The sequence below is a fragment of the Brassica rapa genome, chromosome A10 (genome assembly GCF_000309985.2).
Source record: "Brassica rapa cultivar Chiifu-401-42 chromosome A10, CAAS_Brap_v3.01, whole genome shotgun sequence".
In the NCBI taxonomy this organism is placed as follows: Eukaryota; Viridiplantae; Streptophyta; class Magnoliopsida; order Brassicales; family Brassicaceae; genus Brassica; species Brassica rapa.
In genome coordinates this window covers 20,040,892-20,055,557 of record NC_024804.2, presented here as the reverse complement: position 1 = coordinate 20,055,557, position 14,666 = coordinate 20,040,892, and the positions used below count along the sequence as shown (strand labels likewise).

At 37.9% G+C, this 14,666-nt stretch overlaps 5 protein-coding genes and 1 long non-coding RNA gene across 8 annotated transcripts; 3 read left to right on the top strand and 3 right to left on the bottom strand.

Moving 5' to 3' along the window:
- Positions 1-15: 15 nt before the first annotated feature.
- LOC103847353 lies at positions 16-2,411 on the bottom strand. Its single transcript, XM_009124415.3, has 11 exons — positions 1,986-2,411; positions 1,663-1,735; positions 1,542-1,560; positions 1,270-1,389; positions 1,075-1,144; positions 946-989; positions 814-855; positions 659-718; positions 500-567; positions 340-397; positions 16-257 (listed from the first exon to the last, which is right to left on the bottom strand). The coding sequence occupies exons 1-11, from the start codon at positions 2,347-2,349 to the stop codon at positions 168-170; spliced, it is 1,008 nt and encodes a 335-aa protein (XP_009122663.1). The 5' UTR covers positions 2,350-2,411; the 3' UTR covers positions 16-167.
- A 240-nt stretch (positions 2,412-2,651) lies between these two features.
- Positions 2,652-5,813, top strand: LOC103847352. The gene has a single exon (XM_033281545.1). It carries the CDS (start codon positions 5,161-5,163, stop codon positions 5,674-5,676), a length of 516 nt encoding a protein of 171 aa, XP_033137436.1. The 5' UTR covers positions 2,652-5,160; the 3' UTR covers positions 5,677-5,813.
- Positions 5,814-6,287: 474 nt separating this feature from the next.
- LOC103847351 (uncharacterized protein At5g03900, chloroplastic) lies at positions 6,288-9,962 on the top strand. 3 transcript variants are annotated; one of them, XR_004452274.1, is made up of 15 exons: positions 6,288-6,778; positions 6,941-7,048; positions 7,123-7,223; positions 7,310-7,393; positions 7,481-7,556; positions 7,649-7,714; positions 7,911-8,000; positions 8,136-8,201; positions 8,309-8,445; positions 8,534-8,620; positions 8,698-8,761; positions 8,850-8,993; positions 9,078-9,238; positions 9,356-9,460; positions 9,732-9,962. XR_004452274.1 is itself a non-coding variant. In XM_009124412.3 (14 exons), exons 1-13 carry the CDS (start codon positions 6,383-6,385, stop codon positions 9,219-9,221), a joined length of 1,563 nt encoding a protein of 520 aa, XP_009122660.1. In that variant the 5' UTR covers positions 6,288-6,382; the 3' UTR covers positions 9,222-9,238; positions 9,356-9,679. The 3 variants fall into 3 exon arrangements, 1 of the variants encoding a protein (XP_009122660.1); XR_004452273.1 differs by having other exon boundaries at positions 9,356-9,499; positions 9,767-9,884; XM_009124412.3 differs by lacking the exon at positions 9,732-9,962 and having other exon boundaries at positions 9,356-9,679.
- LOC117128880 lies at positions 7,455-8,006 on the bottom strand. Its single transcript, XR_004452276.1, has 2 exons — positions 7,864-8,006; positions 7,455-7,792 (listed from the first exon to the last, which is right to left on the bottom strand). It is a non-coding gene; the product is annotated as an uncharacterized LOC117128880 (long non-coding RNA).
- An 81-nt stretch (positions 9,963-10,043) lies between the features above and the next one.
- On the top strand, positions 10,044-11,665 carry LOC103847349 (iron-sulfur assembly protein IscA-like 2, mitochondrial). The gene is made up of 4 exons (XM_009124410.3): positions 10,044-10,501; positions 10,861-10,985; positions 11,067-11,175; positions 11,416-11,665. The coding sequence occupies exons 1-4, from the start codon at positions 10,301-10,303 to the stop codon at positions 11,479-11,481; spliced, it is 501 nt and encodes a 166-aa protein (XP_009122658.2). The 5' UTR covers positions 10,044-10,300; the 3' UTR covers positions 11,482-11,665.
- LOC103847350 (ABC transporter B family member 29, chloroplastic) lies at positions 11,642-14,630 on the bottom strand. The gene is made up of 9 exons (XM_009124411.3): positions 13,905-14,630; positions 13,731-13,817; positions 13,366-13,473; positions 13,020-13,286; positions 12,637-12,937; positions 12,478-12,563; positions 12,195-12,382; positions 11,996-12,125; positions 11,642-11,910 (listed from the first exon to the last, which is right to left on the bottom strand). Exons 1-9 carry the CDS (start codon positions 14,490-14,492, stop codon positions 11,764-11,766), a joined length of 1,902 nt encoding a protein of 633 aa, XP_009122659.1. The 5' UTR covers positions 14,493-14,630; the 3' UTR covers positions 11,642-11,763.
- Between the last annotated feature and the right edge of the window lie 36 nt (positions 14,631-14,666).

The window sequence follows — 14,666 nt, the reverse complement described above, 5'->3', positions numbered from 1 at the left end:
TAAAAGTACATTTCCTGATCTTTAAACCCCTACAACTTTGCAAATAACAAAGTTGAGTTTATATTGCAACAGAAAGCAGCTAAATTTAGCAGCATAAGTGTGTTTATACATACATACACTCATTCACATTTATGTCTATATTTGCTCTAACAGTAAAGAAGATAAACTTAAGCGGCATAAGTTTGCTTCAGATACTCTATGATCTCTGCACTCTCAAACATATTTACTCCAGTGTTTGGATCTTCCAAGTAAGGCACCTGTTTTCACATACAAAAAACAAACACATCTCAACCTCCTCTCTCTCAATGTATATATATATGTATGTATTCTCTAACCCACCTGAAAGTGACCTGCTTTCTGGAGCAATTCATGCCGTTTGGGGCTACCACGAGCACAACTTATGAAGACAAAACAAAATACATTATAACTTTGGTTCTGAACAAATATACAAGAACAGTAGATGGTGTGGGTGTCCTAAGAGTTTCTGTTGTTACCATACCTGCGTTGAATGTGTGGTAACTCCAGTTCCACGAGAACTTCGCGTACAATCTTGCAAAACGGAGAGCCCTGCAGGGCCAATTCAAACAGAGAGATTGTTTGTTTGTTTAAATAAGATGTTGGTTTCTGAAGATGGAAGAAAAGAGAATAAGATTCAAACCTCATATGCCCAGAATACTAGTGGCTTAGGTGGTAGTTTTGCTGGTGTGTACATGTTACCCTGCATTGGTTAAAAACTCAAGCATTTTTGTGACAAAACCGTTGCTTATATTGATACCTACACTGCATAGTATCCTTAGTAGAACTTCTTCTTACCTTTCCCATTCGACCAATCATTGCAAAGCCAGCTGTTATAGCCTGCAACATCGAAGTGTAGTCAATATTAACTTTTACTCTTGAATTCTGAAGCAAAGGAATATAAACGGCAACATGTGCAAGAAAACTAACCGTAAGTGGACCAAGTGTCAGACTTAAAGGAACTGTTCCATCTCCTAAACAAGTTTAACAAAACATAAAGATAAGAAAATACTAAAGAAAATGAAAAGATGATATTGTCAAAAGCCATTGAGGAATGACCATATTTCTCGGACAGATACTTGATGATTCCGTCTGATTCATACATGGACACTCCAGTATTTGGATCAACCTAACAATTAAAAGAAGAAAAAAAAAACTTTATTTCTTACTGAATAAAGATGTTGGCAAGACAAAGAGACATGAGTTTTAAATAGAAAAATCATTTAGGGTAAAAAAAAAGAAGAAAAGACAAACCATGTAGGGAAACTGTTGTTTGCCACCCAACTGATTAACCGTGGGGCGAAAATTAGGACTCCCTCTGGGACAAGGATAGTATAGAATATCAAGATCCAACACTCCAACCATTTCCCTGACCTGCACAATTCCCCCACACCAGTACACTTACACACATTTTGTTAAAGGAGACTCAGACCAAAGAGGAAAAGCTAAAATGATTATAAGTAGAAGGAAATCTAGAGAAACTTGGCTAATGGTGAAACATATAAAGACAATGATAGAGAGTTTACCTTGCGACAGAAGGGGCAGCTATATTTATTCACATTCCGGAAATGAAAAAAAAAGTAAAGATCAACTCAATATCAAGTGAAAATGGATTAACACACACATTCAATAGATTATAAACATTACCCTTCAAACTCGTAAATCTCGATGGGTTTCTCGGGACGAGGCCCAAGCTTTGAGCTTTCCTTTACAGTGATCCCTACACATAGCATCATCACCAATCATTAGCCTTTTGAAAAAAAAAACAAAAAAAGTCCAAAGCTTTTCATTAACGAGCTTAAAGTTTGTTACAACTAACTAACTAACTAACTAATATGTACTCTAACAAACTATTAAACCGAAAATGTAAACCTGCTTAATAACATCATAATTAGATCAATAAACCGGACAATTCAAATTCCAGAGCCCTTAAACCGGCTAATAGAAAGCAACTGTTAAAATGATTTTACCGCCAAGACGAAACGCGTACTGGTCAGGTGGAACCTCGTCCTCGGAGACGAAAGAAGCGGAGTACCCTGAGACGAAGACGCCGGTGCCGAAGCGGAAGAGCAATCCGATTGAAGCGCCCAAGACGTCGAAGAGCTTCCCGGGTTTAACGGCGAAGCGTTGCGGCTCCGGAGGCTTGAAATTGGGAGGAGCGGTGAATACTACAGGTTCGCTCGATTTGGTGGAGACTGAGGCTGAATCAGAAGGTTCGGAGGAAGCTTTGACCATGATTAGGGTTCTTCGGGTTGATCTGCTTCGAGATGAAGAAACGGGAAGGTGAATCGGAGGCTGAGGAAGGAGGATAGTGTTCGCGAGTATCCCCGCCATCGAATTTTTTTTTTTTTTTTGTTGGTTAGTTTATTTTTGTGTGTCACTCATCTCACTGCGAGTTCTGATTTTGGGTAACAGATGAGATCTACATGGGCCTACTTTTGGGCCCATATATAGTTTCAATGGGCATCAAACTATATAGTTGGGTCTACTTTGATCCCTAAAGCCTTCTCAGATTGAGTTTGTGAAAACATCTCTACCTCAAATATCCAAAATTATTATACTTTTTTTAAATGAATATAAAATTCTATTCAATAAAAAAAAACTGTGTCTATTGCAACTATTTTTGTTTATTCGTACACCCAGCTGGTCAATAAAATAATAAAAAATATTCTCAGTCTATATGGTGGACTTGGCACAAATACGTATGAGTCTATGACCCTTTGCTTTCACTGCAAGCAGATGAAGCCGTATGGTTTTATCCACAAATTTGCTCAGAATACCAGCATTTTTGGTTGTTCTTCATGTTGGCTCGAGTTGTGTTCCCTCCATATACTATGAACCGTTGCTTGAAGTGAGTATTTGATGAGAAACATTTCCGTAAGAGGATAACTCGAAACAGAGACTATGGTCATTATATCTCTCCAATATATAATATTTTATTATAATTATTTATAGTTTTCTATTTTGATATATTTGAGATAGAGATGATATTTTAAAAAATTGATGAATTCCGAAAATTTTAGATTTCTATGTTTACACTTTCAAAAATTATGAAATTTTTAATAGTGTTTATAGCTTTTGAAACTTAATAAAGATTCTTACAATTTTTTTTTTGCTAAAATTTGGAAAATACAATAAGATGTTTTAGTGAAAAAAATTTCGTCCTAAACAAAACTTTGATTTCCTGCTGCATTTCTTGCTTGCATGTATACAAGAAACTAGTGTTAGAGTAATCTAAACGTGTTTAAGGGAACAAACGCAACTGGAATGTTCCGAGTCTTGAGGGACGAACTCGTTTAAAGAATTGAAGAAGAAAGAAAATAGTAAAAGCTTTGCTAGAGGCAAAAACAATAAACACAATTCAAAAAGAGGTCTTTGGACGGTGCCTACCAACACAAGACCAAAACGTGCCGTAACTAGATTCGCTGGAGCGTAGCACGTGAGCCGACCAAAAGCATGCGAACTTAAGCCGAGAAATCTAAATTCCTTTTGCCTTCGTCACTTGGTGCTTTTGTCCACAGGATCACAAAAAGTGTCCTGTACTTTCCAAAAGAGAATGAAAAAGGAATCCCATCCTTCCTTCCTTTGTGAAATGTCTTTTTATAGTAATGTTTATTCACTAACTTCTAGTATTTCTTATACAACTTACAAGAACTACTCACATTGTTATCTTATACGATGAACAATATACTGTAGCTATGTGTAAATGACTTCAATATTTTGTATAATTAACTTTCATTTGCGTTAAACTCTTTTCCCTTTACTCGTCTTGGTATATGATTCATAGATTGTATTTCTACCGAAAACCAGTTCTACATGATTTATATAAAAAAATGTATTTAACTTCTACAACAATTACTTTGTTAGGGAAAATATTTGGTGTTAGTTTCTAATAAGTGCTTATGGTAGATATATCTTGTATAATTGATGTCACATGAATCCTCTAAATGTGATTAACTTAACATTTTGTATAACCGAAAACATGAAAATATTCCAAGTTTTCTATTTCCAAGACAAACTAAATAATTAATAATACAGGATTTGTAAAAAGAGTGTTGAATAGTCAAAAGTGAACCAAAGCAAATCATCTGTTGATTTGGCCATTGAATGTGGACCGCTTATGCTCTTTGAAGAAATTTTCCTAGGACATCCAATTAGAGACAGTGACATCCATAGACACGCACTATTTTCTAAGTCTATGATCACTGCCTGAAAAACTAGTGCATTACACTGAACATATGTATATATTGTCTTACATTTAGTTCCCCATAACATTTTATTTAACCTTTTCCTTGCATACGGTTTGGAAAAAAACATTCCGCATGCTGACATAGCTTCTTAGTTGTTGTCCATGTTCGCTACACATACATATACAGGAATTACTTGATCGTTGACCTTGAAACAATACATAAGATGAAAGTGAAACCATTGTGGCACAAACATTTGATTGGAACCACATATAGTTCTTATATACCCACCCATTAATTCTTAATCATTTAATGGTTAACTTGTGTTGACTATACATTTACTTATTTGCTTATCATCTTCTGGTTGCACCTTTACTTCTCAATGAGTCATTTCTACCGTACACACAAATACAAATTATTACTAATCCTTTAACTATTCGGTGTTAGAAAAAAAACTTTTAACTATTCTATATATGATGCTGAAAAAAACAAAATCCATAGGTCATGGTGAATAACAAAAAAAAAAAACAATATCTAATACATATGTCTTGGTGAAAAACAAAAGTAACACCTTGCAAAACAACATTTGATCAAACAGTATAACTTGGGATCACATTGCTAAAATACTACATCAGCTGTCCTATAAAGTACCATGGCCTTGTACTCTTGAACCACTAACTCGATCTTATATTTCATAATAAAAAGAAAAATCATATAGAGGAGGAGGATACATAGAGAAATGAACAAAATGCACCACCCCGACCACACCACTCCACCCACCATTTAAAAATTAAAAAGGACAAGAGGAAAGAATCAAATCAGGACCCACATGATATGGCACTAAACGTAACTTTAACGAAAATCCAAACACTCTTATATATATACAAATCTCCAAGCAAACAACAGAAAACACAAAAGAAACAAACTAAAAGCAAGAAAGACGAAGAAGAACAAGAAGATGGGGAACTGTTTAGTAATGGAGAAGAAAGTGATAAAGATAGTGAGAAACGATGGGAAGGTACTTGAATATAGAGAACCCACAACTGTTCGTCACATCCTTACGCAATTCTCTGGTCACTCTCTCTTTGACAACAACAGTACTTGTCATCTTCTTCCCGATGCTAAGCTTTTCTCTGGTCGTCTCTACTATCTTGTTCCTACAACAATGAAAAAGAAAAAGACCAAAAAAGTAACGTTTGCGGATCCTGAGGTGGAAGAAGACGCAAGAGTACTAAGAGAAGAAGTTTTTGACACTTGTGAAAGCAATATCGATGGTGGTGACAATAAGAACGCGAGTATTATGAGAATGAAGATCGTTGTGAGTAAACAAGAGCTGGAGAAGCTGCTCCAAGGAGGGTCGGTTCATGAAATGGTATACCAAACTCTTGAGAAGCAAACTTTGCTTTCTGATGATGATAATCTTGAATGTAATACAGGTTGGAGACCTATGTTAGATAGCATACCTGAAATCTGAATACTCGTACAAGAATAGAACAGATAGATCATAGATAATATATACAAAACAGTCTTGAGTTTGTTCAATGACAGTTGTTTTTGAGGTTTTGTTGTATATAACCTTTGAAGCTATGTTATCAATAACCAATATTATATTATCTTTGCAGCAAGAACACAAGAAGTAATCAGCAGCTAACACATACATAGAGTAAGAAAACTATTGATCTTAGACTTGTCTGATATTATGTAGATAGAGTCTGAAAGTCACCGTTTACCAGTGAAACTATAACAAATGAACAATAAATTCTTTTTAAATATAAGTACCACAAAATTCACAAAATTTGAATAACACAAGTATTTAATAGAATTAAAAAATATTAAATTGAACAATACTATACTTTAATTTTTATAGAAAAAAAATTACAAATACTTTGTCTAATAACAATTTTTAATGGGAATAACACTAATTTAATAGGAATTTTAATTCTTTCCAATTTCAAGATTCAATTTCCTCACCAAAAATAGGTAAAAATTAGTCTATGAAACAATAACCGGTAAATTTATAGGAGGTGTACCGACCGGTTTGAATCGGTTATGGGTTCGCTGCTCTACTTCGTGGCCTTGGGGAAAAATCCGAAAGCTTTCGATTTTGAACCATACAAACATCTCTCCCATGGCGGAAACTCGAAACTCGTAACTAGAGAAGAAGCAGCTGTAACTAGAGAATGGCTTGTGTCTCGACATGCTTACTCATCTCCCCTAGGCTAACTCAATCGGAGCTCTCATCAAAAAAGCCTTCGATTCGCCTCAGATCTCCCTTTCCCAGTGGAAAGCTAACGGAGAGGTCCCCGAGCCGTCGCCGGAAGTTCAACAACCGTCGAATCTCGGTGGTGAGGGCGGCGAGTATAGATAATAAGCTCACCGGCGGCGCAATCAGACCGGGAGGACTGGTGGAGAGCGACAAGATACCTACTGATGTCCGAAAACGAGCTATGGAAGCTGTGGACGAGTGTGGTCGGAGAGTCACTGTCGGTGACGTGGCTAGCAGAGCTGGTCTGAACGTTACACAAGCTCAGACAGCGCTTCAGGCTCTCGCCGCGGACACTGATGGGTTTCTCGAGGTATGTCCACTTGATATATAAAGTTTTGATCTTTATGTGTGTTTATGATGTTTCATTCACATTGAGATAAAGTTTTGATCTTTATCTGTTTTATGTTTCATGCGGCATGCCCATTGAGATAAAGTATTGATCTTTTATGTGTTTAATGTTTCTTCATTGAAGGTCTCAGATGAAGGTGATGTGCTTTATGTATTCCCAAGGGACTATCGGTCTAAGCTAGCTACCAAGTCGTTAAGGGTACAGATTGAACCGTTTCTTGAGAAGGCAAAGGTATTGTCTTTTGCTGTAATTCAAATCGATTTGAACTTTGAATTGTTACTTATATCATCTGAGGTCTCTATCAGGGTGCTGCTGACTATCTGACTCGTGTCTCATTTGGCACTGCGCTTATTGCGTCTATTGTTATCGTCTACACAACAATTATAGTCTTGATTTCAAGCAGAAGGTGTGTGTGTGTGTGTGTGTGACTTGTTGTATTATCATTATGGACAGTGGCAGTGCACTAACCTTTTTTTGGATTTGGTTTTAAAGTGAGGATGATAATCGTCAGAGGAGACGTGGGCGAGGATATGATTCTGGATTCAATTTCTATATCAATCCTATCGATTTATTTTGGTAATTTGATCTAACTCTAACCAATAGAGAGAGATAATTTGATATAATGGGAAGCTTCTAGTCATGTTCTAGTGTTTTTGATGGAAGGTATTGGGATCCCAACTATTACAGAAGGCGGCGAGCTCGAGAAGATGAAGGAAAGGGAATGAATTTCATTGAATCTGTAAGCTTTCATGCTTTTTGCTATATGTTTCTTCCCCAGTTGCTGCTGAGTCATGATGACTTTGGATTAATTAGTAATGGTTTGTTTTGTAGGTTTTCTCCTTTGTGTTTGGAGATGGAGACCCAAATCAAGGGATTGAAGAAGAGAGGTGGCAGATGGTAATGTGCAGTGCTCTAACCTACTCATGTTCTTTTTCTTCATGTGCTTTTGAACCTATTCAAGTCTTTAGTTCCATTCTGTGGAAAACATCTTAGATGATGTTATTATGTTAAAATGAGATTTGAATATGAAAAGATCTATCACTCACATAATGAATTGCTAGTGATGTAACTCGCATATGTCACCTATTTGCAGATTGGGAGGTATATAACTTCTAGAGGAGGTGTTGTTGCAGCTGACGAGCTTGCTCCATACCTTGATGTGTCATCTTCCAAGAGTGCTATGGTATGTTTTGCTTACTGTTTCTTCTTCAAAGGCGAGCTAATGAAACTAACTTCATATGCTGCTAGCTGTTTGTGCTAGTCCCTTTGTTCCCTTTTTACTTCTCAGCTTCTTAAGTTTTCTTTTTAATGTTTACAGAGCGATGAATCCTACATTCTTCCTGTTCTTCTTCGGTTTGATGGTCAACCTGAGTTGGATGATGAGGTATACAATTTTTTTCTTTTTGGTTGCTTTATATATGATGCCAATGTTACATGATCTGCAGTATCTTCCATGTTCATCTTTTATAAAAACTATCATCTGTTCTTTAGGGAAACATTCTGTATCGCTTTCCATCCCTGCAACGCACAGCTTCTGGATCTGGTAGAAGAAAGGAATACGTGGGGAAATGGTTTGACTTTGTTGCAGATATGGAGAAGTTCTTCAAGGAGAAAAAATGGCAATTTAGGTTCTTATCATTCCCTCCTCCTGAAAAGTGTTTAATAGCTTTTGGTTGGTTCAGTTGGTGATAATGGAATCTTCTTTTTCTTCAACAGTAAAACTAGTTCATCCGAGAGAGCTTTGGTCGTTGGCCTAGGTGCTTTTAATCTCTTTGGTGTCATTGTTCTAAACTCCTTGCTAAAGTAAGCCCCTCCTAGATTATAATAACACTCCACCTAATATTCTCTAACGCAACTTTGTTTTTTGTATTTGTTTCCAGGGAGATGGCTGTCACACCAAGTGGGTTTCTTACATTTGTTAAGAACATATATCCACTACTTCAGGTTTGATTTAGTTTCTGTTCATATGGTTACTTCTTTTTATCAAACTGTTTCCAACTTCTATTGACTTAGTACAAACGAGATCATGCAGGTATACGCAGGTTCATTCTTTGCAATCCCTTTGATTCGGTGGTTTTCAATCAAGAGAAAGAATGACCAGATAGAGAATAGAAACAAAGCTCGGCTACAGTTTGCACGAGCACTAGAGTCTCCTGATATCGCTCTACGCCGTAAGGTAGGCACTCACTCCAGTGGTTATATATATATATCTAGAGAGAATGAACTCTGAAACAACGCCTTTGAAACTGATGCAATGCAGCTACTAAGTGCAAGGGACATGGCTCAAAATACAGTGATAGGGAAGGAGAGGATAGTGTATACTACAGATAAAGATATGATTGAACAAGACTATGAGGCAGAGGAATGGGACAGACGATTCCGTGAGGTGGAAAAATCAGATTAAAAAAAATGTGAAATCAGGTAATAAGTGAGAAGACCCAGCTTCACATTGTCTTTAGCTTGCAACTAGTAATAGTTCTATTATGAGTGGCGTGCATGTATTAATATCATTATCTCAATTTTGAATTTTGATCCCAGGGACTTGTGACAGCAACTCACACTTGATCCGCAACACATGAACTGTCTCAATAACTTTACTTGGACACGCATCAAGTTGCTGCGGATGACACAAGGGCATGGTACATACTTATATAGACATTGTTGCTCTCTTTGAGACAGAAAGTCAAAGAACTGACACAACCAAATCTGCATTGGCTGCACGCTTGGTCTTGTACTCTTGTTTATATGTTGTGCATTCAAGAGATCCTTAGAATATTGCTTGTTCCGGAGAGTTACCAAAAATATGCAGTAATAGATTATGATGTACAGTGACATATATACAAAAGTCAATTTTCTTGCTCATGAGAATATTCATCATATATACAAAGTAGAAGATGACACAAGGGCATGGTACATACTATATAGACATTGTTCTTCTCTTTGAGACAGAGAAAGTCATTAAGGTCTCTTAAGTTAACACAAACCATACATGCACTGGGTCTTGTACTCTTTGTTTATATGTTATGCATTCAAGAGATCCCAAGTATATTTGCTTGTTGGGGAGAGTGACAAAAAACATATGCAGTAGAAGATTATGTACAGTGATATATATATACACAAAAGTCCATTTTCTTGGTCATGAGAATATTCATCATATGATTCTCTTTGTATTCTTCATTTCTTTGTCTTTTCTTTCGATATCTGCTATTCGAGTGGGGTTTAAGAGATCTCAATGCATATAAAGGACTAAATTGATCATAAAACAAAACAATAGGACCAATTTGGAAAAATATTAGAAATTGTGGGGCAGTATAGAAACAAATTACGTGGAGGCTCTCAGGAGAAGCGTGGTGACCAAATCCTCCGTCTCTCGCCTCCTCCATCATCATCATCATCTCCAGAGAGCTTTAAAGATTTGTCTTCTATGGCGAGAAAGCTCTAAATCGAATATTTTTAGAAAGAGAGAGAGATTGTGAAAAGAAGATGTCGAGATCTCTGGCGAAACGTTTTGTACCCTATGTGTCTGCTCGTATAAGAGAGAATCATCGGATGCTTAATTATTATTGTTCTTCCTCTTCTTCTGCTCTCAAAGAAGCTTCTTCTTCTTCTTCTTCTTCTTCGTCCTCCTCCCAATCTGAATCACCTTCTCTCGAGGCTGTTCATCTCAGCGACAATTGTATCCGGGTATGTCATCTTCTCCAATCTAACAAGTTCACAACAATTTTTCAATGGAAATGGAAAAAAAAAGGAATATCTTTTTCGACCTTAATTGCTTGAATTGAAATAACGATATTATGAAACATGGGAGGTTCGGTTCGGTTCTTATGAAGTTGATAGTTTTATTTCCAAAGATATACACATTTGGCTATGTGTTGAATTTGTAATCATGAGATCTGTGAACATGATGAACATATCTGTCTGTAACGAATTAATGACGTGACTTTCTGGATAAAAACCTTATTCGGACAGACGTTTAATTGCGTGTGTGTGTTTTGTCTTGACCTTTTTATGAGTTTTGTCTTTTTTTTTATTTTTTGGGTCAGAGAATAAAAGAGTTACAATCTAGTGAACCGGAGAAGAAGCTGCTTCGATTGGGTGTAGAAACTGGAGGCTGTTCTGGTTTCCAGTACGTCTTTGAGCTTGATCATAAAACCAACCCTGATGACAGGTTACTTTGCTCACGATTGATTCTCCAGTAGTACTGCACAAGATCCTTTATTTTTATAGCTCTTCTTCTTATACATTGCAGGGTGTTTGAGAAGGACGGTGTCAAGTTGGTTGTAGATAATGTCTCATATGACTTTGTCAAAGGCGCTACTGTTGATTACGTCGAGGAGCTCATCCGTTCTGCTTTCGTGGTAAAAACCCTTCTCGAGACTTATAATCTATAGATAGCTAGCTAGCTACTACCATCTTGACTCTTTTCTTCTTTCATCAACTGCTTGCTTATATAGCGTTAGTGTAAGCATTCTTTTATGTTTGACCTGAGCTGACTGACTGGAGGTTCATAAGCCGTTTCCTTAACTCACAACATGTCTTCCTTGTGGTGGCCTGTGTTTTTGTATTCAATATTTTCATTTGATCTCTGATGTGTTCAGGTAGCTGAAAATCCGGCAGCAGTGGGTGGATGCAGTTGTAAAAGCTCCTTCATGGTGAAACAGTGAATCATTCTTCTTTTACATGACTAGAAACCATATTTGATCTTTTGTTTATTTACTTGTACAATGTCTCACAAGTTTTTGCTATGTATCATCAAAAGGCATTACTAGGGGAAAGATACAAAAACTCTGTAGGCTTCTAGCTCAAACAAAAAACAAAATCATATGTTCAATCCTATTTTTTATATAATAATGGAATTGATTTACACAAAGAGGAAAGTTGTATCTTCTCTTTATATACACAACAGTTGATCTCTCTACCTGCTCTTGATCATACCCCATAGATTTTTAAATTACAAATCCAGCTGATGAAAGCGAGTCCTTGTGAGTGCCTAACAAAGAAGAGCGACTCAACTCCTTCAGCTTTCCCTTCTCCAACAAGAACACCCTCTGCGCCATCATCACTGTCTCCAGTCTATGTGCTATCACAATTACCTGTAAATAAATGCAAAACATCAGATGGGAACACACTTAAAATGTTTGTTTAGAAGAGAAGAGAGCTGGGATGCTTCTTGTTTACCGTATGGTCTTGCATTACACGTTCAAGCGCTTGTCTGACTAGCAACTCCGACATACTATCCAATGCTGATGTCGCTTCATCCAAAATCAGTATGGATGAGTTCTGATACAGCGCTCTTGCAATAGCTAGTCTGCACAATTTGCCATTGTTAACAACAACACCATAAGCACCTGAGTTTTAATAACTATTCCAGACCAACCTTTGTCTCTGGCCTCCACTTAAGCTTGAACCTCTGGGACCGATTCCTGTGTTGTATCCCTCTGGTAAGTTTCTGATAAACTCATCAGCATTTGCAGTTTTGGCAGCAAGCTCAACTCTCTTCATGTCAATACCTGTAGTGAGATCTCTGTACCCAATGTTCTCAGCAACTGTCCCTGTAAACAGAGTCTTGTATATGTAGTAGACAAAGATAAGCAAGTTACTACAATAAACCATTATAAACAACCCTGGGATGAATTACAAAACAAAAGAGTGGAACTTACGATGTCTTGTGAAACCAGACCAACATGCTGCCTCAAACTCTCCAGTTTGATATCCTTGATGTCCTTTTTGTCAATATAGATAGAGCCTATTAAAGTGAAAACAGAAACTTTGGTGAAACATTGTGACCACGAAGTGAAAGAAACAAGAGTTGTGTGTACCAGAGGAAGGTTCGTAAAGGCGGAGAAGCAATTTAATCAGCGTTGTCTTCCCTCCACCAGATGGACCAACAAGAGCTATAGTCTCTCCTGCTTTGATATGAAGACTCAACCCATCTAAAACAGGAAGCATCTCTTCTCCATACTTAAACGAAACACTGCGCAACTCAACCTCTCCTGCAACCTTTTCAAGTTGAATGGCTCCAGGTCTCTCGATCACCTTAGATTTTAAGGAGGCTAAATCAAACAAACGTTCTATCGCTGGCTCTCCTTGTTTCAACTCATTATAAGCTTTTCCAAGATCCTGCATCATTCTTTTAGATTCAAAATCCCAATAAGACAGCTCCTTAAAGTAATAGAACCTTAGGCAGATGTATATGTAATACCTGGACAGGCTCGATCAAGAAAGCTAAGGATGTCATAAAGGAAACAATCGCCCCGGAGCTTAAAGAAGAGCCTGCAAGCGTCACAGCTCCAACACAAAACACGGACAAAGATCCGAGATAGATAACTTGAACAATCTGAGGGATAAGCGACTTCATTTTCTTCTTCTTAAAACGCTCAGATAGATCAGCACTAGCAAACCTCTGGAACCTCACAGTCTCGGAAACCTCTGCGTTATTCGCCTTCACAAACAAAATCGCAGGAAGCACCTGTAGATTAACAAAAGCATCCACTTTAGTTAAAAAAAAACTCAAAGTTGAAGAAGAGAGGAATCAGAGAGATTAATACTTCATTTAAGTAGGCGGAGAGTGAAGCAGAGGCAATCTGAGCTTTTCTTGATATCTTGCGAAGCCTATCACCAAGAAATGCTATGACTAGCGCAACCGATGGGATCACCTAAGAAAATCAAAACAAAGAAACTTCAGAAAGACAATACTTACCCGCGGTCATTAGCTCAACCGGAAATGATCCTGACCATTGTGTCAAAAGTCCCCAGTTCGAATGACAGCTAGGACGAAACTAATATTACAATACTATAGCTTCAAATGACCGCTAGGACGAAACTAATATTACACCAGGGGATTATAGCTCCGGCCCGAACCTACTGGTAATTCAAAAATAAAATAAAATAAAAGACAATAACTTTCACTAACCATTGCAGAGACTAGTGTGAGTAGAGGACTAGCAACAACCATATGTGTAGCCATAGCAGATATCTGGAAAGCACTGGGCACAACTGTCTGCAATAAACAGTTTTACAGTCAGTTAATAAAAAAAAGAACTTTTTAGCAAAGCAATGATTTTTTTATTTATTTATTATTACACACGTTGAGAAGAGCATAGATAGTGTCGGAAACTTCAGAAGCTTCGGCGGTGATACGATACGCAATATCTCCCGACGAGATCCCACTCCCGCCTTCGAAGAACTCCAGCTCCCTCTCCAGCACTCTCCGGTACGCGAAGACGCGGATCTTGTAAACGGAGCTGAGAGCAGCCTCCCAGAGATACGCTTGCTGGAGATAGCCGGCGACGACTCTGGCGAGGAACAGAGCGGCTAGGACGAGAGCAGAGTTTCTGAGCTTTAAGGGGGAAGCGGCGTTGGCGTTGAGGGTGGAGGTGAAGGAGCCGATCCTGGGGATGATCTGAGAGAGCGAGACCACGGAGACGAAGCTGCAGAGCCAGCCGGCGAGGATGGTTCTGGATTCGGATTGGAGATAGGGTTTAACGTTTTCGAAGGGTTTTAGAGAGCTGATGATGGTTGTGTTGGCGCGAGTAAGGGAAACAGAGGATTTTCTGGAGGTGGGAGATGGTTGGATTGAGAGTTTGTGAAAGAGAGGTGAGCTCCGTCGGTGGCGTAGCGGTGGAGGAGGAAGGAGGAAACATGGCGTCGTTGGGCGGAGGAGGAGAGATGGCATTTTTTTTTTCTCCTACTCGAAACAGAGAGAATTAAACCAAATCAAATAAACGTTAGATTTCAGTTTGGGGTTGACAATTTTACTAAACCGGGATATGGTTTAGTTCGATTTTTGGTTAATTCGGTTAACAATAGAGGGGTTGTAATGGGTTTGAAACAGTATTTTAAAAATCGA

What these genes read in the sequence shown, in the direction of transcription:
- LOC103847353 (XM_009124415.3), bottom strand. Translation starts at nt 2,349, where the DNA reads ATGGCGGGGATACTCGCGAACACTATCCTCCTTCCTCAGCCTCCGATT. An exon ending in TAGTATTCTGGGCATATGAG is followed by an intron (nt 568 to 658) that starts GTTTGAATCTTA and finishes TTGGCCCTGCAG; the next exon opens with GGCTCTCCGTTTTGCAAGAT. An exon ending in AGAAAGCAGGTCACTTTCAG is followed by an intron (nt 258 to 339) that starts GTGGGTTAGAGA and finishes ATGTGAAAACAG; the next exon opens with GTGCCTTACTTGGAAGATCC.
- LOC103847352 (XM_033281545.1), top strand. Translation starts at nt 5,161, where the DNA reads ATGGGGAACTGTTTAGTAATGGAGAAGAAAGTGATAAAGATAGTGAGA.
- LOC103847351 (XM_009124412.3), top strand. Translation starts at nt 6,383, where the DNA reads ATGGCTTGTGTCTCGACATGCTTACTCATCTCCCCTAGGCTAACTCAA. An exon ending in GTCTTGATTTCAAGCAGAAG is followed by an intron (nt 7,224 to 7,309) that starts GTGTGTGTGTGT and finishes TTGGTTTTAAAG; the next exon opens with TGAGGATGATAATCGTCAGA. An exon ending in GAATGAATTTCATTGAATCT is followed by an intron (nt 7,557 to 7,648) that starts GTAAGCTTTCAT and finishes TTTGTTTTGTAG; the next exon opens with GTTTTCTCCTTTGTGTTTGG.
- LOC103847349 (XM_009124410.3), top strand. Translation starts at nt 10,301, where the DNA reads ATGTCGAGATCTCTGGCGAAACGTTTTGTACCCTATGTGTCTGCTCGT. An exon ending in TCAGCGACAATTGTATCCGG is followed by an intron (nt 10,502 to 10,860) that starts GTATGTCATCTT and finishes TTTTTGGGTCAG; the next exon opens with AGAATAAAAGAGTTACAATC. An exon ending in AAAACCAACCCTGATGACAG is followed by an intron (nt 10,986 to 11,066) that starts GTTACTTTGCTC and finishes TATACATTGCAG; the next exon opens with GGTGTTTGAGAAGGACGGTG.
- LOC103847350 (XM_009124411.3), bottom strand. Translation starts at nt 14,492, where the DNA reads ATGCCATCTCTCCTCCTCCGCCCAACGACGCCATGTTTCCTCCTTCCT. An exon ending in TCTCCGCCTACTTAAATGAA is followed by an intron (nt 13,287 to 13,365) that starts GTATTAATCTCT and finishes GTTAATCTACAG; the next exon opens with GTGCTTCCTGCGATTTTGTT. An exon ending in GTCTGGTTTCACAAGACATC is followed by an intron (nt 12,383 to 12,477) that starts GTAAGTTCCACT and finishes TACATATACAAG; the next exon opens with ACTCTGTTTACAGGGACAGT.